Source organism: Pleurodeles waltl, chromosome 8, assembly GCF_031143425.1.
Source record: "Pleurodeles waltl isolate 20211129_DDA chromosome 8, aPleWal1.hap1.20221129, whole genome shotgun sequence".
Lineage (NCBI taxonomy): Eukaryota > Metazoa > Chordata > Amphibia > Caudata > Salamandridae > Pleurodeles > Pleurodeles waltl.
The window spans coordinates 1329377106-1329401081 of record NC_090447.1 but is presented as its reverse complement, the minus strand read 5'-3'; the positions used below and the strand labels follow the sequence as shown (position 1 = coordinate 1329401081).

General features: G+C 48.2%; 1 protein-coding gene across 3 annotated transcripts in view; it reads right to left on the bottom strand.

Moving 5' to 3' along the window:
- Positions 1–23976, bottom strand: part of SLC35F2 (solute carrier family 35 member F2) — a 336025-nt gene that overhangs the window by 114272 nt on the left and 197777 nt on the right. For all 3 annotated transcript variants that reach the window (XM_069202328.1, XM_069202329.1, XM_069202330.1), the window contains exon 3: positions 23439–23566. In XM_069202328.1, coding sequence (XP_069058429.1) covers positions 23439–23566 — 128 coding nt within the window. The remainder of the gene's footprint in view (positions 1–23438; positions 23567–23976) is intronic.

Below are 23976 nucleotides of genomic sequence, written 5' to 3'. Positions count from 1 at the left end.
TAATTGAGCGCTCTGACAGCCCCTGGGCTAGCCCAGTGGTCTTAGTCCCCAAACCTCACACCAAAGATGGAAAGAAAGAGATGAGGTTTTGTGTGGACTACAGAGGGCTCAATTCTGTCACCAAGACGGATGCTCATCCAATTCCAAAAGCTGATGAGCTCATAGAGAAATTAGGTGCTGCCAAATTCTTAAGTACCTTTGACTTGACAGCAGGGTACTGGCAAATAAAAATGGCACCTGGAGCAAAAGAGAAAACAGCATTCTCCACACCTGATGGGCATTATCAGTTTACTGTTATGCCCTTTGGTTTAAAGAATGCCCCTGCCACCTTCCAAAGGTTGGTGAATCAAGTCCTTGCTGGCTTGGAGTCCTTTAGCACAGCTTATCTTGATGATATTGCTGTCTTTAGCTCCACCTGGCAGGATCACCTGGTCCACCTGAAGAAGGTTTTGAAGGCTCTGCAATCTGCAGGCCTCTCTATCAAGGCATCCAAATGCCAGATAGGGCAGGGAACTGTGGTTTACTTGGGCCACCTTGTAGGTGGAGGCCAAGTTCAGCCACTCCAACCCAAGATCCAGACTATTCTGGACTGGGTAGCTCCAAAAACCCAGACTCAAGTCAGGGCATTCCTTGGCTTGACTGGGTATTACAGGAGGTTTGTGAAGGGATATGGATCCATTGTGACAGCCCTCACTGAACTCACCTCCAAGAAAATGCCCAAGAAAGTGAACTGGACTGTGGAATGCCAACAGGCCTTTGACACCCTGAAACAAGCAATGTGCTCAGCACCAGTTCTCAAAGCTCCAGATTATTCTAAGCAGTTCATTGTGCAGACTGATGCCTCTGAACATGGGATAGGGGCAGTTTTGTCCCAAACAAATGATGATGGCCTTGACCAGCCTGTTGCTTTCATTAGCAGGAGGTTACTCCCCAGGGAGCAGCGTTGGAGTGCCATTGAGAGGGAGGCCTTTGCTGTGGTTTGGTCCCTGAAGAAGCTGAGACCATACCTCTTTGGGACTCACTTCCTAGTTCAAACTGACCACAGACCTCTCAAATGGCTGATGCAAATGAAAGGTGAAAATCCTAAACTGTTGAGGTGGTCCATCTCCCTACAGGGAATGGACTTTATAGTGGAACACAGACCTGGGACTGCCCATGCCAATGCAGATGGCCTTTCCAGGTTCTTCCACTTAGAAAATGAAGACTCTCTTGGGAAAGGTTAGTCTCATCCTCTTTCGTTTGGGGGGGGGGTTGTGTAAGGAAATGCCTCCTTGGCATGGTTGCCCCCTGACTTTTTGCCTTTGCTGATGCTATGTTTACAATTGAAAGTGTGCTGAGGCCTGCTAACCAGGCCCCAGCACCAGTGTTCTTTCCCTAACCTGTACTTTTGTATCCACAATTGGCAGACCCTGGCATCCAGATAAGTCCCTTGTAACTGGTACTTCTAGTACCAAGGGCCCTGATGCCAAGGAAGGTCTCTAAGGGCTGCAGCATGTCTTATGCCACCCTGGAGACCTCTCACTCAGCACAGACACACTGCTTGCCAGCTTGTGTGTGCTAGTGAGGACAAAACGAGTAAGTCGACATGGCACTCCCCTCAGGGTGCCATGCCAGCCTCTCACTGCCTATGCAGTATAGGTAAGACACCCCTCTAGCAGGCCTTACAGCCCTAAGGCAGGGTGCACTATACCATAGGTGAGGGTACCAGTGCATGAGCATGGTACCCCTACAGTGTCTAAACAAAACCTTAGACATTGTAAGTGCAGGGTAGCCATAAGAGTATATGGTCTGGGAGTTTGTCAAACACGAACTCCACAGCACCATAATGGCTACACTCAAAACTGGGAAGTTTGGTATCAAACTTCTCAGCACAATAAATGCACACTGATGCCAGTGTACATTTTATTGTAAAATACACCCCAGAGGGCACCTTAGAGGTGCCCCCTGAAACTTAACCGACTATCTGTGTAGGCTGACTAGTTTTAGCAGCCTGCCACAAACCGAGACATGTTGCTGGCCCCATGGGGAGAGTGCCTTTGTCACTCTGAGGCCAGTAACAAAGCCTGCACTGGGTGGAGATGCTAACACCTCCCCCAGGCAGGAATTGTCACACCCGGCGGTGAGCCTAAAAGGCTCACCTCCTTTGTGCCAACCCAGCAGGACACTCCAGCTAGTGGAGTTGCCCGCCCCCTCCGGCCAGGCCCCACTTTTGGCGGCAAGGCCGGAGAAAATAATGAGAAAAACAAGGAGGAGTCACTGGCCAGTCAGGACAGCCCCTAAGGTGTCCTGAGCTGAAGTGACTCTAACTTTTAGAAATCCTCCATCTTGCAGATGGAGGATTCCCCCAATAGGGTTAGGATTGTGACCCCCTCCCCTTGGGAGGAGGCACAAAGAGGGTGTACCCACCCTCAGGGCTAGTAGCCATTGGCTACTAACCCCCCAGACCTAAACACGCCCTTAAATTTAGTATTTAAGGGCTACCCTGAACCCTAGAAAATTAGATTCCTGCAACTACAAGAAGAAGGACTGCCTAGCTGAAAACCCCTGCAGAGGAAGACCAGAAGACGACAACTGCCTTGGCTCCAGAAACTCACCGGCCTGTCTCCTGCCTTCCAAAGATCCTGCTCCAGCGACGCCTTCCAAAGGGACCAGCGACCTCGACATCCTCTGAGGACTGCCCCTGCTTCGAAAAGACAAGAAACTCCCGAGGACAGCGGACCTGCTCCAAGAAAGGCTGCAACTTTGTTTCCAGCAGCCTTGAAAGAACCCTGCAAGCTCCCCGCAAGAAGCGTGAGACTTGCAACACTGCACCCGGCGACCCCGACTCGGCTGGTGGAGATCCAACACCTCAGGAGGGACCCCAGGACTACTCTGATACTGTGAGTACCAAAACCTGTCCCCCCTGAGCCCCCACAGCGCCGCCTGCAGAGGGAATCCCGAGGCTTCCCCTGACCGCGACTCTTTGAATCCAAAGTCCCGACGCCTGGGAGAGACCCTGCACCCGCAGCCCCCAGGACCTGAAGGACCGGACTTTCACTGGAGAAGTGACCCCCAGGAGTCCCTCTCCCTTGCCCAAGTGGAGGTTTCCCCGAGGAACCCCCCCCTTGCCTGCCTGCAGCGCTGAAGAGATCCCGAGATCTCTCATAGACTAACATTGCGAACCCAACGCTTGTTTCTACACTGCACCCGGCCGCCCCCGCGCTGCTGAGGGTGAAATTTCTGTGTGGGCTTGTGTCCCCCCCGGTGCCCTACAAAACCCCTCTGGTCTGCCCTCCGAAGACGCGGGTACTTACCTGCAAGCAGACCGGAACCGGGGCACCCCCTTCTCTCCATTCTAGCCTATGTGTTTTGGGCACCACTTTGAACTCTGCACCTGACCGGCCCTGAGCTGCTGGTGTGGTGACTTTGGGGTTGCTCTGAACCCCCAACGGTGGGCTACCTTGGACCAAGAACTGAACCCTGTAAGTGTCTTACTTACCTGGTAAAACTAACAAAAACTTACCTCCCCTAGGAACTGTGAAAATTGCACTGTGTCCACTTTTAAAACAGCTATTTGTCAATAACTTGAAAAGTATACATGCAATTTTTATGATTTGAAGTTCCTAAAGTACTTACCTGCAATACCTTTCGAATGAGATATTACATGTAGAATTTGAACCTGTGGTTCTTAAAATAAACTAAGAAAAGATATTTTTCTATACAAAAACCTATTGGCTGGATTTGTCTCTGAGTGTGTGTACCTCATTTATTGTCTATGTGTATGTACAACAAATGCTTAACACTACTCCTTGGATAAGCCTACTGCTCGACCACACTACCACAAAATAGAGCATTAGTATTATCTATTTTTACCACTATTTTACCTCTAAGGGGAACCCTTGGACTCTGTGCATGCTATTCCTTACTTTGAAATAGCACATACAGAGCCAACTTCCTACAGTACTTAACGAAAGATGCTTTGCTTGGCTCAAAATGTGTTTTTGTTTCCCCCTAGATAGAGGCAGAACACTCTCTATCTGCCAAGCGGCGCGAGTTAATATGTCAGATCCGCAAATCAACTCCTGGACGTCACCCACAGCTGCTACCCTGAAGAGCGCTCCGAGCAGAGTGGGCCAGCATGTGACTTCCGAGGACCCACTGTACGCCTGTGCTGGGGCGAAATAATTCATGAGAATGCGACAGGGACTAGTGCTCAGCCCAATAAATGGTGCACACCCTATCTTATTAGGATGTCACTTCCTCCATACATCACACAGTCCCACTGAACTGATCCAGTTAGCAAGTATTCATTTTCTGATGGTTAGCATGGGGTGGTGTGGCATAAATCCACAAATTAATTCATGGTGACATTAATGTATCCCCCACTTACTGCCATCCCGAGAGGGATACCTGATAATATGGCAGCCAATGTATTCAATAGTTCGTGTGTGTGTGGTGGGGGGAGGGGGATGCTTATAAGTGTCCAAGAGTTACCCTCCAGGGGCCCGAGATCAGAACAAAGTGGCCCAGTTTATCAGTGTATACTCGCATTGCTATCAAAGAAAACATTTCAAGCAGGATCTCTGCCCCCCCTTTGAGTCTTTGGCAAACTCTGCACGCAAGTCTATTAAACCATATTGACACAAAAAGTCACATTTGGTGCCCAAAGCATGTAACTCTTGTAGTATGAGGGGTGAAGAGGAGAATTTGAGAATTTCCCAGTACTTATTATTTTAATGTTTCATTTTTTTGTCTCACGAGGACCAGTGTGCTAATAAATGAAATGTAATAACAAAATAACAAAATGTTATGATTGGAAAAAAAGCTCAAAAAATCAAACTGATAGATATCCATGCTAAGCACATTTAACTAAAGAATAACTTTCTAAAGAATTCATCAACAGTTACAATGTACAGAATGTTAAAAGCAGAACTTTACTGTAACACATTTCTTGCATAATTACCACCATGTAAATAGTGTCAGCATATCAAAAGGAGTAATCCACTGTAAACCAAACCAAACCAAACCAAACAGAGCCACATCATACCCTAGGCCTCCACCCGAGTGAAGAATGACGCTGAGACATTGTGGATAACTGGCACTAACGCCCCACTCCTTTTATTAGCAGGGTGTAAGAAATGCCTCCTTGGCATGGTTACCCCCTGACTTCTTGCCTTTGCTGATGCCAAGTTATGATTTGAAAGTGTGCTGAGGCCTGCTAACCAGGCCCCAGCACCAGTGTTCTTTCCCTAACCTGTACCTTTGTTTCCACAATTGGCACACCTTGGCATCCAGGTAAGTCCCTTGTAACTGGTACCCCTGGTAACAAGGGCCCTGGTGCCAGGGAAGGTCTCTGAAGGCTGCAGCATGTCTTATGCCACCCTGGGGACCCCTCACTCAGCACAAACACACTGCTTGCCAGCTTGTGTGTGCTGGTGGGGAGAAAATGACTAAGTCGACATGGCACTCCCCTCAGGGTGCCATGCCAACCTCACACTACCTATGGCATAGATAAGTCACCCCTCTAGCAGGCCTTACAGCCCTAAGGCAGGGTGCACTATACCATAGGTGAGGGCATAGGTGCATGAGCACTATGCCCCTACAGTGTCTAAACAAAACCTTAGACATTGTAAGTGCAGGTTAGCCATAAGAGTATATGGTCTGGGAGTCTGTCATACACGAACTCCACAGCACCATAATGGCTACACTGAAAACTGGGAAGTTTGGTATCAAACTTCTCAGCACAATAAATGCACACTGATGCCAGTGTACATTTTATTGTGAAATACACCCCAGAGGGCATCTTAGAGATGCCCCCTGAAAACATACCAGACTTCCAGTGTGGGCTGACTAGTTTCACCAGCCTGCCACACACCAGACATGTTGCTGGCCACATGGGGAGAGTGCCTTTGACACTCTGTGGCTAGTAACAAAGCCTGTACTGGGGGGAGGTGCTTCTCACCTCCCCCTGCAGGAACTGTAACACCTGGCGGTGAGCCTCAAAGGCTCACCCCCTTTGTTACAGCGCCCCAGGGCACTCCAGCTAGTGGAGATGCCCGCCCCCTCCGGCCACGGCCCCACTTTTGGCAGCAAGGCCGGAGGAGATAATGAGAAAATCAAGGAGTCACTGGCCAGTCAGGACAGCCCCTAAGGTGTCCTGAGCTGAGATGAGATGACTCTGACTTTTAGAAATCCTCCATCTTGCAGATGGAGTATTCCCCCAATAGGATTAGGGATGTGCCCCCCTCCCCTCCTCCCCTCAGGGAGGAGGCACAAAGAGGGTGTAGCCACCCTCAGGGCTAGTAGCCACTGGCTACTAACCCCCCAGACCTAAACACACCCCTAAATTGAGTATTTAGGGGCTCCCAGAACCTAGCAAGATAGATTCCTGCAACCTGAAGACGAAGAAGGACTGCTGACCTGAAAGCCCTGCAGAGAAGACGGAGACACCAACTGCTTTGGCCCCAGCCCTACCGGCCTGTCTCCCCACTTCAAGAAAAACTGCAACAGCGACGCGTTCCACAGGGTCCAGAGACCTCTGAAGCCTCAGAGGACTACCCTGCATCTAAAAGGACCAAGAACTACCGAGGACAGCGGCTCTGCTCCAAAGAAGAAACATCTTTGCAACAAAGAAGCAACTTTTAAAGACAACACGTTTCCTGCCGGAAGCGTGAGACTTTGCACTCTGCAACCGACGCCCCCGGCTCGACCTGCGGAGAAACAACACTACAGGGAGGACTCCCCAGCGACTGCGACCCTGTGAGTAGCCAGAGTTGACCCCCCTGATACCCCCCAGCGACGCCTGCAGAGGGAATCCAGAGGCTCCCCCTGACCGCGACTGCCTGCTTCTAAGACCCCGACGCCTGGTAAAGACACTGTACCCGCAGCCCCCAGGACCTGAAGGATCCGAACTCCAGTGCAGAAGCGACCCCCAGGTGGCCCTCTCCCTTGCCCAGGTGGTGGCTACCCCAAGGAGCACCCCCTTGCCTGCCTGCTTCGCTGTAGAGACCCCTGGGTCTCTCATTGAACTCCATTGCAAACCCGACACCTGTTTGCACTCTGCACCCGGCCGCCCCCGTGCCGCTGAGGGTGTACTTTTTGTGCTGACTTGTGTGTCCCCCGGTGCCCTACAAAACCCCACTGGTCTGCCCTCCGAAGACGCGGGTACTTACCTGCTGGCAGACTGGAACCGGGGCACCCCCTTCTCCATTGAAGCCTATGCGGTTTGGGCACCACTTTGACCTCTGAACCTGACCGGCCCTGAGCTGCTGGTGTGGTAACTTTGGGGTTGCCCTGAACCCCCAACGGTGGGCTACATTGGACCCAACTTTGAACCCTGTAGGTGGTTTACTTACCTGCAAAACTAACAAACACTTACCTCCCCCAGGAACTGTTGAAAATTGCACTGTCTAGTTTTAAAATAGCTTATTGCCATTTTTGTGAAAACTGTACATGCTATTTTGCTGATTCAAAGTTCCTAAGTTACCTAAGTGAAATACCTTTCATTTGAAGTATTACTTGTAAATCTTGAACCTGTGGTTCTTAAAATAAACTAAGAAAGTATATTTTTCTATACAAAAACCTATTGGCCTGGAATTGTCTTTGAGTGTGTGTTCCTCATTTATTGCCTGCGTGTGTACAACAAATACTTAACACTACCCTCTGATAAGCCTACTGCTCGACCACACTACCACAAAATAGAGCATTAGAATGATCTATTTTTGCCACTATCTTACCTCTAAGGGGAACCCTTGGACTCTGTGCATGCTATTTCTTACTTTGAAATAGTACATACAGAGCCAACTTCCTACACAGGGTCAGCGACTGGTGACACTTGTGTGGGTAAGTTTAAAGACAGCCCTCTGGGAGAGGGGGCTGCAGTGATGTGTCGATAAGATACTATGTTCCTCCCAATAATCAACAGAAAACTCAAAGGTTCCAACAGTGGAAAATAAAAAAAATAAAAAAATAAAGGTGAGGGTAAGTGGTGCAACTGAGAGATTGTACCTGTAGTTCCCCCACACGTGCTGTGCTTTATTTTGCAGTAAACACCCTGGGAAATCACCATGCATGTTTGTTTTTAAGTACAATAGTGATATCGAACATTCTCTAAAAACGATTATTTACAACCCTCTTGTTTGTCTTATATGATAGGTTTACCAGTATTCTTGATTAAAGAAGGTAAGAGGGCTTCACATCTCTATATAAGTACTAGTGCATCACTTTATGTATGCCATTCAGGTCAGGATCTACTCAGCCCTAATGAAGGCCACTGGCCCATTTAGGCATTGAGAACGGCCAAAACTTGTTGACAATGGGTAATTAAATTGCCCACTAAAGAAATAAGTATATTTTGGGTTTACTCTGAGATATGTTTAGTTTATCAGGATCCTGGCAATTACCCAGTTCATTGTTATATTGAACTCCCTCAAAAGGGCGAGTCCTGGTGGTATCTACCTACCAGGAAGGGAGAAGGATACCAATGATGAAACATGCCACAAAATGTGGGTGAGGGGTCCTAAGCCGTTATCTTCTGAAACCTGTGGCACACTAGGGTTTCAAAATCAGTGTTCGACGGCCACGAGCTTTTGTGTCACTCAACAATACAGGACAAAAGACAGTTGTATTGATGCAAATAGCAGATTGGTACACTTCCAGGGACCATCACAGACCAGAAGCGTGAAATTGATTCCATCATGCCAAAGCCCATGGTGGCCGGCAGGTTCAGATCCCTTATTGCCATTGCAACATTGAGAGCTCAAAGCCTACATCAGCGTGAAGAACAACACATTTGTGAGTGTGGTGGATAAATTGAGTGAGGACATGTGCAACCAGCTCCCTGTTAGCAAGGTCAACTGACTGGTGATGCCTGTATAGGTACTGATGTGAGTAAATATAGACCCCTGGGAAAGGAGGCTGGTGTGATGTGTCCTCAGAACACTGCAATGTATACCACATTTTATTTATCTTTTTATTTAGCTGAACAAGAATTCAGTATGAGGGAATACAACCTCTGCATCCATTCACTACCTGTGCAAAACAGATATCTGGTCCAAATTAACAATTCTTAATACCAGAAGAATCTTCCCCACAACCCACTCGCTATTCCTGCTCCACTTAATATCTCAGGTGGAATAAAGTTCAGCGAGAGGTTCTGTACCCTCAGACATCACATTTCCAAAAGAGCCATGCTACATTGTCTGCTATATTTCAATTGTATAAATCCAGGCCCCTGCCCTCTCTCTTTGAGAGCATTCATATAGTCAACCTCCTCTGCTATCCTTCCTCAATGCTGCAACCTTCTATATTTCTGTCAAACTGGACCATACAGTACTACCTGCAAAACGAAATCCCCAATTGGTAAACCGTAATACGTACCCAAAAGCATTCTGCATGCACTCAAAGGTACCTTAAATTATGTGATTAGAATATCTGGTTGCAAGCCATGGCACATGTACTCCATTCCTATGGCAGCAGCTCACTCATGCTATATCTGCCTCTTGTACAATAGGTAGATCACAAAGTTTCCCTCGCCCTTTAATTATGAAGACCTAAACAAGAGTTTTCTTTCATAGATACTTAAACATCTAGAAACGTCACCTCTCACTCGGGCACCCAGCTGTATGAAACCCCAGCAAAGTGTTACAATAGATAAGCGTTACACATAATAAATTATCTGCTCTTAACCACAGATGATGACCCCCGCCTCCTAACCTCTAAGCTACCTGTGACACAATCGCTCATTCCACCCTCATACTCACTCTGGTGTCTTGACTGAGATTCACCAGCAATGTTCTTTGCTAGTTCTCCTCTTGCCTTTCCAACAGACACTAATTTGATCAAATGGGCACCTCCAGGTCCCAAAACATCCCATTCACCTGCAGAGTCCCCCAAGGCTCCATTCTGGCTTCTGTCATCTTTGACAGCATCAAGAGTCACCAATATGCCGTTGATAGACAACCAGTGCTTCATTTGAGCCGCTGGTGGCAGTTGGGGCCCGGCTGTGCTCACTTTTGGAAACCAGCACTCATTTGTCCTCAACAGACTTTGTTCCGAAGCAAGATCACAAAAGAGGAAATAAGGAGGAAGAGAAAGACAGAAAACAACAATGGCAAAGGGAGGGAGCAGGCACGAAAGAGAACCAAGAGTAAAATAAAGCAGCCGATCGTGTCTCGTGGTGGATGACAGAGGCATGAGGTGGCATCAAGACTACACAGCCTGGGAATTCTGCACCCCGACTTTTGATAATGTTGGCTGTGGGCTTACAAGCTAAATGTTTGGCCCCAGCACTTATTACTTTACAAAATAAGCACTGTATACAACTCTGACAGTCCCCTCTGCCTCAGACAACCAACACCTCAAACACTGCCTGCACTACATCCAGACCTGAATGTCCAGCACCTGCTTCAAGCTCAACCCACTCAAGAGAGAATTCCTGTTATTTGCCAAGAAATAGTGCAAACCTGGGTCAATGACATGAACAATAATTGCTTGGAACTGTACCTTTCATCAACTGCCTAGATACCAACATCACCTTCAAGGAAGACATGATCAAAAAGACAAGGATGGTCTGTGCCAGCTCTCACTTCTAAATAAACTGAATTTCCTTCTTCCAGAAAGCAAATTCACTACTGCTGTTCAAGCCTTCGTGCTCTCACATCTGGATGGTGGTAATGCACTGATCCATGTCCTCCCAGATTTTCAAACTGGTACCCCTTCCTCAAGGGTATCCTACACATGAAGTATGTCTCATCTAAGGGCTGAAGAAATATGATCATATCACCCACGTCCTGCTGTACTCTATTGTCTCCCCTTGCCGTCTTGCACATCGTTTACCAAACCATCATGACCAGAACTGGCAGTTATCTTTCAAACAAAGTCTACATCTGTGGTGGTTTTCAGCTCGTAACCCGGATGCCATCAGACTGGAGACAACGAAAAACATTAAAAAACAAGGCAGCAGGCACCCAGGATCAACATTCATATATCCATCAGGGCCGAAAAATCCTGCTTCAATTTAGGAAAGAGTTGATTCACCTTTTTCCACTACATCACAATGCATTAATTGTCCACAACCCATCTACTTCCCTTATCACTCGTTGACCTTATGCTTGTCTTTGTCCCTGTACAGCAGTCCACTGTCTTTTGGGTGTGTTCCGCATACCATATCCATACATGCATGCATGCATGCATTGTAACCTTGTATGGTAGTCTCTTCAGCATCATTAACCCCTGTGTTTCTGTTGCATTGGGGGTTCTTGTTGTCCAAAGAATTACTGCTTCCATGGCCACCATACTTCTGGACTGCAAAGGATTGTTCATGTCCTTCAAATGCAAGATTCTCTTGCTTTAATGCGGTGCCATAAAGGCCTTACTCTCCCGCTCAAAAGCTGGGCCAAATTATTGTGGACAACAAGGACTATTTCCTGTTTGTCTGGAATACAGACAAACAGGGCAGCCTACCAGGTCCTTAATGTGACTAAGGAACTCCTTCCAAAATGTGTGTATAGGTATATATAGTGGAGCAAGTCCACCAGGTATGTTCAAAGTCACCCCACTTCGAGTTTGCACCTCCAGCATTATGCGGATGTATCAGGGTATATAGTTGATGGGAGGGAGAATAGTACCAATGGTGCGTGAGTTTATAGGCGGTTTCCCTCAGGAAGAGGCTACAGTATATTTGAGGGATATCACACCAAAGGGCACCGCACTGCTTAGGCGTGATCTCCTCACCAGTTTCCTTATTCCACAGTGTTTTGTGGGGGTGGTGTAACAGCACATGTAACATGTTGGAGTGTTCGGTATTGTTGGTAATGGCCCTTTTTGCAGGGTTATCCCCAAACTTTTTGCCTTCTTCCTCCTATTTTTTCAGGTCTGTTTTTGCTGGTTTATTGTCTCTGCGCACTTTACCACTGCTAATCAGTGCTAATGTGCAACTGCTCCCTATAGAAATTGTACTGTTGATTGATTTATCCATGATTGGCATATTTGATTTACTGGTAAGTCCCTAGTATAGTGCACTAGAGGTGTCCAGGGCCTGTAAATCAAATGCTGCTAGGGGGCCTGCAGCACTGGTTGTGCCACCCACATAAGTAGCTCTGTAATCATGTCTCAGACCTGCCACTGCAGTGTCTGTGTTTGCAGTTTTGACTGTAACTTCGACTTGGCAAGTGTACCTACTTGCCAGGCCTAAACCTTCCCTTTTCTTACATGTAAGGCACCCCTAAGGTAGGCCCTAGGTAGCCCCAAGGGCAGGGTGCAGTGTATGGTTAAGGTAGGACATATAGTAATGTGTTTTATATGTCCTGACAGTGAAATATTGCTAAATTCGTTTTTCACTGTTGCAAGGCCTGTCCCTCTCATAGGTTAACATGGGGGCTACCTTTAAATCTGATTAAAGTGTAGATTCCCGTTGGGAGCTGATGGACGTTGAGTTTGGGGTCTCTGAGCTCACAATTTAAAAATACATCTTTTAGTAAAGTTGATTTTAAGATTGTGTGGTTTGAAAATGCCACTTGTAGAAAGTAGGCATTTTCTTGCTTAATCCATTCTGTGATTCTGCCTGCTTGTGGATTCCCTGTCTGGGTCAGTCTGACAGTTGGGCTGTTCACACCCTTCCTCTAGACAGTGACACAAAGGGGGCTGGGGTGTAGCCTGCATATCTTTATTAGCCATCTGTGCTGGAGGGGAGGGGAGGAGTGGTCACTCACACCTGAAAGGACTGTGCCTGCCCTCACACAATGCCGTCTCTAACCCCCCGGTGAGTGTCTGGGGCCTGGTCTGGACAAGGAAGGATCTTGCAAACACTTGAGACTTTGCTTTAAAGTTTGCAAACTTCAAAGGCAGAACTGGGTATAAGAAGCAGACCCAAAACCCCAGACTTTTAGAATCTTTCTGGAATCAAGAGGAACCTCTGCCCAGGAGAAGAGCTGAAGAGCTGAAGGAGGAGTACTGTTCCTTTGCTGTGTTGCTTTGCTGGACTGGCCTGCAGTTGCTGCTTCTGCCTGAAAAAAGTGCAAAGGGTGAACTTTGCTGTGTGTCTGGCTTGAGAAGGTTCTCCAAGGGCTTGGAGTAGAGCTTGCCTCTTGTTGGAAGTCTCAGGGACACCAAAGACTTCAGTTTACTCGACCTGCAGCATTGGGAACTGTGTTTTGTGCTGTCCAAGAGGAGAAACCACTGCGATGCCGGCAACGACGCCGCTGGCCTGCACCGTGACCTGCCGATGCCGCACTGAGTCGCATTGCCCCGCTTCGCACCGCGACCCTGGTCTCACCGGACGACTTCACTGAGCTGCTGCTCGCAACGCGACCTTTGGGACCCGCACTCCGGAGTCACCTGCCACCGCAGCCTGGGCATCCCCCGACGACGTCGCCCCTGGTGACACCAGCACCGCTGCCTGCACCGTGGCCTGTGGACACCACTCGTGAGGAGCACGAAGCACCGTCCCGTCCCGCGCCGCAGCCCCGGTCCACCAACGCCAGCACCATCGGCTCCAGTGTCTTCACCAGGCATCCTTGCCTGCACCGTGGCCTGTGGATTGTGGACACCACTTGTGAGGGTAACAAAGCACCATCCCGTCCCACATCACTGGCTTGGGCCTATAGAAGACAGCGCTTCCGCAGCGACGACGACGCTGCCTGCACCGTGACCTGTGGACACCGCACATTGCACCGCCCCGCTTCACACCGCAGCCCTGGTCTCACCGACGCCGCTGGACGCCGTCACCGAGCCGTTGCCTGCACCGTGACCTGTGGGCATCGCACGTCGCATCGTCCCGCTTCGCACCGCAGCCCCGACGCCATCCCCGCCAGCGCACCTGATTTCATCAGCCCGGAGTTCGATCCCCGAGGTGCGCCCCGCTACACACCGCAGCCCTGGTCTCACCGACGCCGCTGGACGCCGTCACCGAGCCGTTGCCTGCACTGTGACCTGTGGGCACTGCAGGTCGCATCGTCCCACTTCGCACCGCAGCAACCAACGCCATCCCCGCCAGTGCACCTGATTTCATCAGCCCGGAGTTCGATCCCTGAGGTGTGGGACTTCAAGGGCCCGACGACTCCTGCACCGACTCCAGAACCGACGCCAGCGATGCTGCTCTCCGGAGCTCACCGCGAGGATCACGACGCCCTGCGTATCCAAGGTACTGTTTGTGGGTCTTCCAGACACCGCAGCTGGCCCGCGACGCCGAGGCCAGCCTGGACTGTTGGTTTTGTTGATCACGATGCCGTGATAGCCCCAGGTGGAGCTATCGACTTCAAGGAACTGTATTTTTGAGTAAATCTTGCATAATTCATATTTCTCTTACTGTATGTTGGATTCTTATCATATTTGGTCTTGTTTTATATAGATAAATATTGGCTATTTTTCTAAAACTGATGTGGTGTCCTTTTGTAGTGTTTTCACTTATTACTGTGTGTTATGTGCAAATGCTTTACACATTGCTTCTTAGATAAGCCTGACTGCTCGTGCCAAGCTACCAAGGGAGTGAGCAGGGATTATCTGAGCAGGTATCTCCCTTATCCTGACTAAGTGAGGGTCCCTACTTGGACAGGGTGCGAACCGACTGCCAACTAGAGACCCCATTTCTAACAGGTATGCATTAGATGTTAGCCCTTTCGAGTCGATTTTCCCAGGGTTTCGAATGGGGTATAGGGCACAGTGACCGTGGGATAAACTGAGTGTTGAAGTGCCAGTGTCACAGCTGGAGGTATTGCAGCCTGTCTGTATCCAGAAGGTGGTACTCCACCCTGCATTGCTCAAAGATCTTCATCACGGGTCCCTGGAAGAGGTCCCACAGTGTCCTGCAGTACTTATTAGTCCAGGCCCAGAAGGCATGAGGAGACAAAGTGGGAGCAAAGTCTGGGTTACAGGAGATAGGGGTATGTGGAGAGGGAAAGGTGGTCAAACCGCTCAATGGTGCAAGCTTGTCCCATATCACTAGCACTGTCTTGGTCAGGGTAGCAGCGTACGCGCTACTGGGTTGTGCGTGTTTAGTGAGCCAGGCCAGATCCCACAGAGGCCTACAGGCTAATGCCCTGTCCATGTGGAACCATTCGCGGGCTACCCATGCTCAGATTAAGCACAAGTGCACTGCCTAGTAGTACTCCAAAAGGTTAAGGCATACCAGTCCTTCCCTGTCTCGAGGCTGCATCAGGAATGCCGTGGAGATACAGGGTTTCTTCCATCCCCCCTCAGATAAAAAGGCCGCAGGATGTCGTCTTGGAGTACTGGGGTGGAGAGAGTTTGGAATAGGTACAAGACCAGGGTAAAAATATTCATCTTGATCACAATAACTCTCCCCAGCCACGAGATGAAGAGATTTTTCCAGCATCTAAGGTCTTCCACTATTGCACGACATAATGGTGGACAGTTGGCTGCCGTCCAGGTGGCTCGCGTAGGAGTTAGATTAAGGCCCAGGTACTTGAGCGCACTAGGGGATGAAGTAAAGGGTGTCAGTCGCTGTAATGTGGGTATGTCAGTGGTCGAAACAGTCAGGTTCAAGATGCTAGACTTAGATATATTTAACTTAAAATCGGGAGACTACCGCAAAAGCGTTGACAGGACACCACAGCCAGGAATGAGGAGTCAGTATGCGTTAGGGCGAGCAGCAGATCATCTGTGAAGAGATTAACCTTTTGTGTTTGGCCTTCAAAAGGGATTTCCGCAATCTCCCTGGTGCAGCGAATCGTAATAGTCAATAGCTCGACCGCCAGTGCAACAAAAGAGGTGACAGGGGACAGCCCTGCCTAGTACCTCTGCCTAAGGTTATAGGATCTGTAGTGGGGCCATCGACCCACATCGTAGCTGTTGGGGCTGCATAAGAGGCCATGATCCTGGTGATCATAGTGGGGCCTAGTCCAATTTTCTGCAGTACTGAGTGGAGGAAGGTCCAGTTTACTCTATTGAATGTCATCTCCTCATCAAAAGATAGAAGGCAAGCCAGGATTTGGTGACAGTGGACCTTTTCTACCAGATGAGCTACACTGCAAACATTATCTGCACCCTGTGGTTTTGGATAAATCCCTCTTGGTCAGGATCGATGAGACTTGAGAGAAAGCGCTCCAGCGTCAGGTCTTTGCCTGGCTTAAGAATTAGTGAGATTTCTGCTGTTGCCATGGTGGGAATAAGGCCTGTGGCATATGTGAAGGAGTTATACAGTTTTGTCATGTGTGCTCATAAATCAGGAAGGAACAGACTACAAAAACTGATCGGAAGGCCATCTGGGACTGGTGACTTGCCCTGCGGGAGGGCCCGGAATACAAGGCGGATTTCTTCCAGCGTGGTCAGGGCATCTAGCTCTTCCGCGTGCCCAGGATGGAGTGGGGTCTAATCACACATTGCCAGGAAGGAATCAATGAGGGCTTCGGGGGGGGCCACCTCTTGCTCATAAAGAGCTTGATAGTAGGCATAGAACCCATGTCTCTTATCATGCTCTGCAATCACCCAACCACCATCGGGCTTCCAAAGTTTCGTTATGTGGGCCCTAGCCTGTTCCTGGTGCAGCTTAGGTGCCAAGAGCGAGCCGTCTTGTTTCCCTCGTAAAAATATTGCCGCTTAAGCGCCAACAGCGACCGTTCAGCACTATTCAGTCTATGATCGCGTAGTTGGCCCCGCAGTTAGGCCTGCAGGATGACAAGCTGTTACTTGTTCTGTTGGGTGGGGTTGACCTTGTCTTACTGTTTCAAGCTTGTGATATCAGAGGTTCACCCAACTTCTAAAAATTGGCCTCCCTGCCACGTGCAATAGCCACCGAGGAGATAATTCCTCATATGTGTGCTTTGAATCCATCCCAGAGTGTGTGGAGGGATACGTTTGGTTCATTGATAGAAGTGAAATAATCAGTGATCCCTTTACGTACCTCTGCTATATCAACAGGGTCTCGGAAGAGCCGTGGTGGCTCTGCTGTTGAGGGGGGGCAGCCAGGACCATTGGGGCTCAACGTGAGCGTGGTTCGATATGGAGATGTCCGAGATCTCGGCAGAGTCTAAGGTGTAAAGGAGTGCATGAGTAACAAAGATATAATCAATGTGTGAGTATGTGGAGTGGACGTGGGAATAAAAGGAGTAATACCTCAAGTCAGGGTGTATGTATCACCACGTGTCTATCAAGCGAAAGGCCGTAATCTCCCTCTTCAGCTGTGAGGACTATGCTCCCACTCCCTGGTAAATGGTAGAGTAACGATCCATTGCTGGACCCCAGACCAAATTGAAGTCCCTTCCAACGCGAGGCCTCAGTGTCCCTGCAAGGAGAGAAGGGCAGGCTGAGGCAGTGGCAGCAGAGATCAGCGAGAGCTCTTAGACTCCCCCAGGAGTCAATGTAGGCCGCCCCAGCCTCCAGGTGGATCCTCAGTTATTTCCCAAAGTTGAGAGCCCCTTAAAAAATAGGCTGACTCTGTTGCCCTTGTGCCGTACTCCAGGAGGTGCAGCAGATGAGGGGTGGGCTTGCTGTATAGTAGCGTTCCCCGGGGTGCAGCCAAGCTTGGTGAATGTTCCAAAGTGCACTGTGTCACTGTGGTTGGTAAGTGCAGGCGGTAGCAGCGACCACCCCAGGTTCCATAAGATTAAGACAGTGCTTCCTCCCCCCAGCATGGGCCTCACTGACCAAGCTGTCAAGCAGTTTCAGATTCCTCCCCCAAGCAAGTGGCAGTTAAGCGGGCTCACCTGGGTGTCAACAGCGTTCGTGCTTGGCATCTCCTGGAGGGTCGGCATTGGGTCCAAGCGCCATCCCGTACTGGCTTGTCGTGCTGACCTGGATTCTCTCCTCCTCTCTGACAGGCCCACGGCAGAATAGGGTATGCCAGGGTCCACCGGTCCGATAAGGCGTTACAGAATGCCACCACGCCAGCTAGAGGTGGCAAGGCTCACTTTGAGTGGCAAATGTAGATAGCAGCAGCAATCTCCCTGGGATCTTGCATGTTCAGACTGAGCGGCCTCTCTGCAGTCTAGGCCCTGCCAAGCCAGCAAGCAGCCAGTTTCAGGGCCCTCCCCCGATCCAGGGGCAGTCAGGCAGGCTCACCTGGGTGTTGGGGCCCCTCCGGTGCTCATATTGGGGATCTCCTGGAGAGCTCACTTGGGTCTAGGCATCATCGTGTATGATCCTGACGCATTGGCCCAGTCTCCCTCTCTGAACAGGCTGCCCGGAGGCCAGGGCATGTAATGGATTCAATGATCCAATGTGGCAGCGGTGTACTGCACACCCAGGGCCACGCAACTAGGACGGATAGATAAGGGAGCACAAGGATCCACGATCAGCGCTCACAGCTGGGATGTAGGTCACTCAAGTGCCAGCAGCAGCGTGTGCGTGGCGATCAAAATGGTGGAGCTGCCCACCCCAATCAATAATCATTTCCTCTTGCCAGCAGCCGGGCTCCCCAGGATACCGGTGATTGTTTTTCAGCATGGGGGAGGGTGGTGTAGAAAGACTCTCCCATCGTGTTTTGAGCTGGGAACCGGCCTTAGTGCTTCAGATGGTGGCGGAAGAAAGGCCGGAGCCCGGAGAGACAAAAAAACATGTCTCACGCCATTGCGTTCTAGGCCACGCCCCCCACAATTAATTTTAATAAAGTGGTTGCTGGAAACCATATTCTCCAAACTACTGCAGCACGATACAGGTGTAAGTGAAGACCATCACCCTGTGCATGCTGCTAAAAAGACTCATTGAGAAGTATAAAATAACTTGAGGTTTTGTGATTTATGTAGATTTGCTTCTGTATGGCTGGCATGTGATAGTTTTATAACTAATTTGAGATGAGATTAGAGATCAGGGATAGATGTAGGTCCTCTGGCATTGAATGAATAGGCCTTCATTAATACTACAATAGAGGTGACATGTTTGACACTTAAACACGGTAATTTAGAATTTCCCATCAAGAGACTATTTTTGTGAAGGTCTTCACTGACCACCCCTATTATTTATTATACATTTACCAGAATGTGATTGCAGGCACCGATTTTATATTCATCTAAGCTGAGCATTTGTGTCATCTTCTTTCTAAACATGATACAATCATACTTGGTTTCGCCCCTAGTTAATTAGAAAATAGACTGGAGCACTTATAGCCAAATATTGTAAAATACATGCTTCCAATACCCAAATTGGTTTTGGTATGAGTAAGACGAATCATAATTGGAGAGTTGAGCAACTAAGTCAATGTTGCTTTACTTTTTGTCTAACATTCTGCTTCAGGGAAACTAATGGACCACTCTGTACTTGTAAAACAATACGCCCAAGCTGCAGCTACATTTTATGAGAAATACATTGCTCGTATATGAAAAAATGTCCGCCTCCTTTTAGGAGGGAGGCTACTTCTTTGATTGTGTTTAGAAGTGAAGTATGCAGGCGTGACTCCTCCTTATGGGCGGAGGAGCGTCACCACCCCCCTCATTCCAGCAGGGGGTTTATTATCCTTTCCATGTGAAAGGGGCAGGGCATTGGGGGTGACGAGCTGAGGGGAGTGCACTGTGCACTCCCCTCAGAGTGCATTTGTGTTTGGCGACCGTCTCGGGCCAGCCAAACACACATGCGCACAGGGCTCTCCCCAGCCCAGCAACACGGTTCCCAGTCTGCCTGGGAGTGCCCTGGCTGGGCGCTCCCAGACAATCCTGACACTGCTCTGAGCAGCATCAGGATTGGTGCAGGGCAGGCTGAGAGCCTGTGCCTTCAACAGCGACGGGATATATATATATATATATATATTTGTTTTTTAGATTTTAGATTTAAAGTAAGAGCCATATTTACATTTCATACAACGTTAAGAACAGACAATGGCAATGTTTGCCCAGCTGCACTCCTTTGCCCTGGGATCATTGATATAGTTCCCTAGAGCAAACGGCTCACCCCCTGTCTCGACCCAATATCTATTTTCATGATATTGGTGTCTCATACTTCCCTGTATGTTCGCCAAATCCCCCATATTTTGGTCCATTTACTCAGACAGCCTCTTCTTTCATATATGGTCCTTTCGGCCATCATGCACCATTCCATGTCTCTTTTCATTTGTCCAATTCTGGCAGGTCGGGAGCTCCCCACACACCCCTGTCCCCTTCAAAAGCAGGAGATATTTCTTTTGGCGATCATTATCCTAAGGGTAATTCGCACTCTGGAATACTTCTGTGGGCCGCCCTCCCCCAGACTCTCAACAAAGCAGCCCACACAGGCTTCATCACCTGCCCAAAAGGATAGGTCATTCCCACAGCAGGCGAAAGAAAGTACCCCACTGCTAACATCCCCTCATAAGTCGCTCGCCTCATTTTCAAGAGCGCAACTATAAGTGTGGAAGGACCTGTGTAATATGCACAGCTGTACTTGGCGGAATCTCACATCAATCACCACTTCTCGTGGGGATCTCAAAGTCTCTCCAAATCCTCCTCATCTATTGCACCCAGGTCTTTCTCCCAGCCTGCTTTTGAGCCTAACAGAGAGTCTTCAAGAGATGTTTAATATGCTCCTGTATGTGACAGAAATAGCAGGGGATCACATTAAACTTTATCCTTCATGGGAAAGGGTTTGTCTATCACTGACTTCCCAGCAAGTAGAGCGTAGAGTGTATCTGAGTTTCATATAAATGGAAGGCCTCCATGTTTGCCTCTTGAAAGGTCTCCCATGGGACTGGGTCCCCTCTATCCATATATCACCTAGCATGCTTAATTCTACTATATCCCACTTAGAGAACCTGAAGAGCTGTATTACATCTGCTAGAGCATCACTGTCCAATTGGGGATGCACAGCATTAGTTTATTGCTCCATCCTAGATATCTGATGACAACCTTCTGTTGCGTCGCGTGTACCGGCGTCGCAGTCGGGTCGGGTCCGTTTTGCGCACCATGGGACCCGCCGCGCCCCCTTTTTCTGGCCTCACATCGTCCTTGCCGCTGCGGCAGGGACGGGAGCCCAGAATTGGGCTTCTGTTCACGCCGCGCATTTTGCACGGCGTGGGGAACATAGATGAGGCCCTTGGGCCCCCCCTCAGCCTCTCACTTACCTGGGGTTTCTTCTTGGGCATCCTTTTTTCTTTCTTCTTCTCTTCTTGTGGGAAGCCATCTTACGGCTATCCCATCATACCTTTCTCTTCTCTGGTTCCCTGCATGCACCTGTTACCTTCTTCCTGTGGCATTTTTTCCTATCTGTTCTATTACTTTTTTCCACAATCCAAGATGGCTGTCTTTCCTTTTCCTGCTGCTTACTTCCTGATAAGGGGTATATAAGTTCCTTGATTTCTTTTCTCTTTGCGTTGCAAGACTACTCTGTGGTGATTTCGCTCCTGCTGGTTTTCTTGCTGATATCCAGTCTTTTCTCTTGTTTTTTTCCTGTTTTTTTTTCCTGCGTTTGGCCTGGTTCAAGATTCTGATTTTTCTTTGTGTCTTCCTTTCTTCCAGGGAGTTCCCATCTGGAGGCTTTTTACCCTTTGGGGTTTTTCCTCAGGGACTCCTTCTGGAGGGCACGGACTGTATTGGTGTATACTGTCAACAGCACTGTGGCTACTGGAAAAGTTCGCCCCTACCTCGGCTAGAGCCGGACCTGCAAAAACCGAGGTCGCACCCCATCTCCCTCTGGTCTGGACGGTAAGCCAAAGCCAAAGCTTGACACCTTCCAGGTGTCGACTACAACTTTCCTTTGGGTCGAGAGGTGGATCCTAGTTTTGTGCTGTAAAAGGCATCTGGGTAGCCCATCTCTCCCACAGGCCTCAAGGATAGCTCCTCCAGAGGTGTAAATGTCCATTCACTGACCATAATAAGTTGCAAAGCCCAGTAGTACTTTTGAAAGTCTGGGAGCATGATTCCCACATCGAAGCCATCTTACATTAGTTTGTGAAGGGTGATTCTCGCCGCCAACGCTCTTCCACCCCCCCAGCTCCAAAACAGGAGACACAGCTCTGTTTTCACCCCAGCCGATAAGCTATGTTGGTAACAATGAGTAGAGATAATGGGAGAATGCTTAACAAAAGACAACCCATTCTGTTGCTAATGGCTGGTAGTAGATGAAGTTAATCAGCTAATTTAGCATAATGAAAATAGAAAGAAAAGGATGCAAAGTATGAAGGGCAGCGAGAGGATGATAAGCTAGGGAGATATAGGCAGGCAGACTAATGGGTCTTCCGAGAGCTCATTTGGGAACATTAACACTACTAAGTCAGCAAAATATAACGGTTTTGTATGGGAATCTCACCAACCTTCTTAATGCCAGAGCTGTCTTCCCCAGGTTCAAACACTGCTTGCTATTTACACATATATTATTTTTTTCTGAGCTATCACTGCACACTTTCATTCATATAATATATTGTACCCACGAGTGCTCTATCGAATTCAAGATTTGTTTTTTATGTAAACACATTCTAAATCCCTAATCATGAGCGAGAGAGAGAGAGAGAGGGAATGTGTGGGACAGTGCAAACGCCTCTAAAATCATTAGCGAGGATTCTTCCACCAATTCAGTTCCAACCATTCAACAAAACTTCTATCCAAGAAATGATCATCATGCCTCTTCACACATAATTTTCAAACAAGTAATCTTATTTGATGTTAACTACTTCCCTAGTATTTTGTCTCCCTGTTTGCATTCAAAAAGCACAATTGTTGAGCACCATACTACTTTAGAGACAGCCAGGCTCACAGTGACCCATTTCACACAACCAACACACATTCCTGGCAGCACACCCTCAAATAAAGCTTTCCTTTACTATCACAACAGAACTGTTCACACAGCCTCTGACTATCGGTCACAATACTAGATGGCAAGCACACACTTTACAAATTTAACATCTATAACTCTGGCAACATCTCGGCACAGTCATCCACAATAATCTGAGGATAAGGAACACAAGTATTAAGCAATGGTGGTGTGACCTTCAGGATTGAAAAAGTAAGCACTGAGGCATGGTGGGTGCTAAACGTCGCAGACTCATATCCCATTCTCATGGGCTAGTGTTCTAGTAAGAAAGTAGTTCTGACTTAGAGGCTACACTTTAAGGCAAAAGAGGTAGAACCCCATCACTTGTCAAAGGAAATGACGTCCAACAAGTTTCTCAGAAACAAAATCCCTCCCCAGAAGACAACAATGTTACCACTAACGTCAAGGGACTCTCCTCAACACCATGTTAGTCATCACAAATGCTGCTAACATCCATGATCTTAACCCCAATAACTAATTTACAGTTAGTACAATGAAAAGTCTTGCAGAGTTACACACACTTTTGAGTTGAGTGTTGGGGCAGTTGAGGAGACATTAACAACACAACAGATATTAGTAAATTACACATCAACATGTTAGTGAGGGATATTTGTGTATGAGAAGAGTCTGCCATTACAAGACTCAGACACCAGCAGACCTATGTAAAGAAATTAACTTCATCTAATGTGACGAAGGGATGAATTCAATTGCCAGTGATCTCCACTCTGGCCTTTTCACAAGCCCGAAATATTAAATATTTCAAATGATTGGGAGTAACCTTGATTATTTCTTACCTGGACACTTGTTATTGATGTGAATTGGTAAGCTTTTACAAGCGCATAGTTTGCTTCTACATCCACTATCCCCAGAAGAAGGTACTTCCGCCACTTGTTCTTCACAATGTACAAAAGGCTTCTTTCACCTGTGTCAAATAAACAAAAGAAACAGATTTACTGAGCTATCAGGAATTCAGGCAGAAAAGTGATTACATTCTTTTTTTTTTTTTTTACCTCGAAAGTGGGTAAACCTATACATGCAAGTAGAATAAGTGTTTTTCAGAAGGATCACTGCAAATATCAAATGCAATTTAGTTATCATTGCAATATCAGTGGCTGTGTGTACGTGTGGACAACATTTGTGGAGATGCCAAGTGCACCTCAGAGGTAGCCTACATTTATTTAGCCTTATAAGCAAACATATACCAAGGCAGACATTTGAAATGGCTTACACACCTATTGCAACCTTCGGATTTATTCAGCTGCATTTTGAGGATACATTGGGAATCTGTGAAATTCTTCCCAGATTGCTTGGGCAAAGGCGACAGAGATCCAG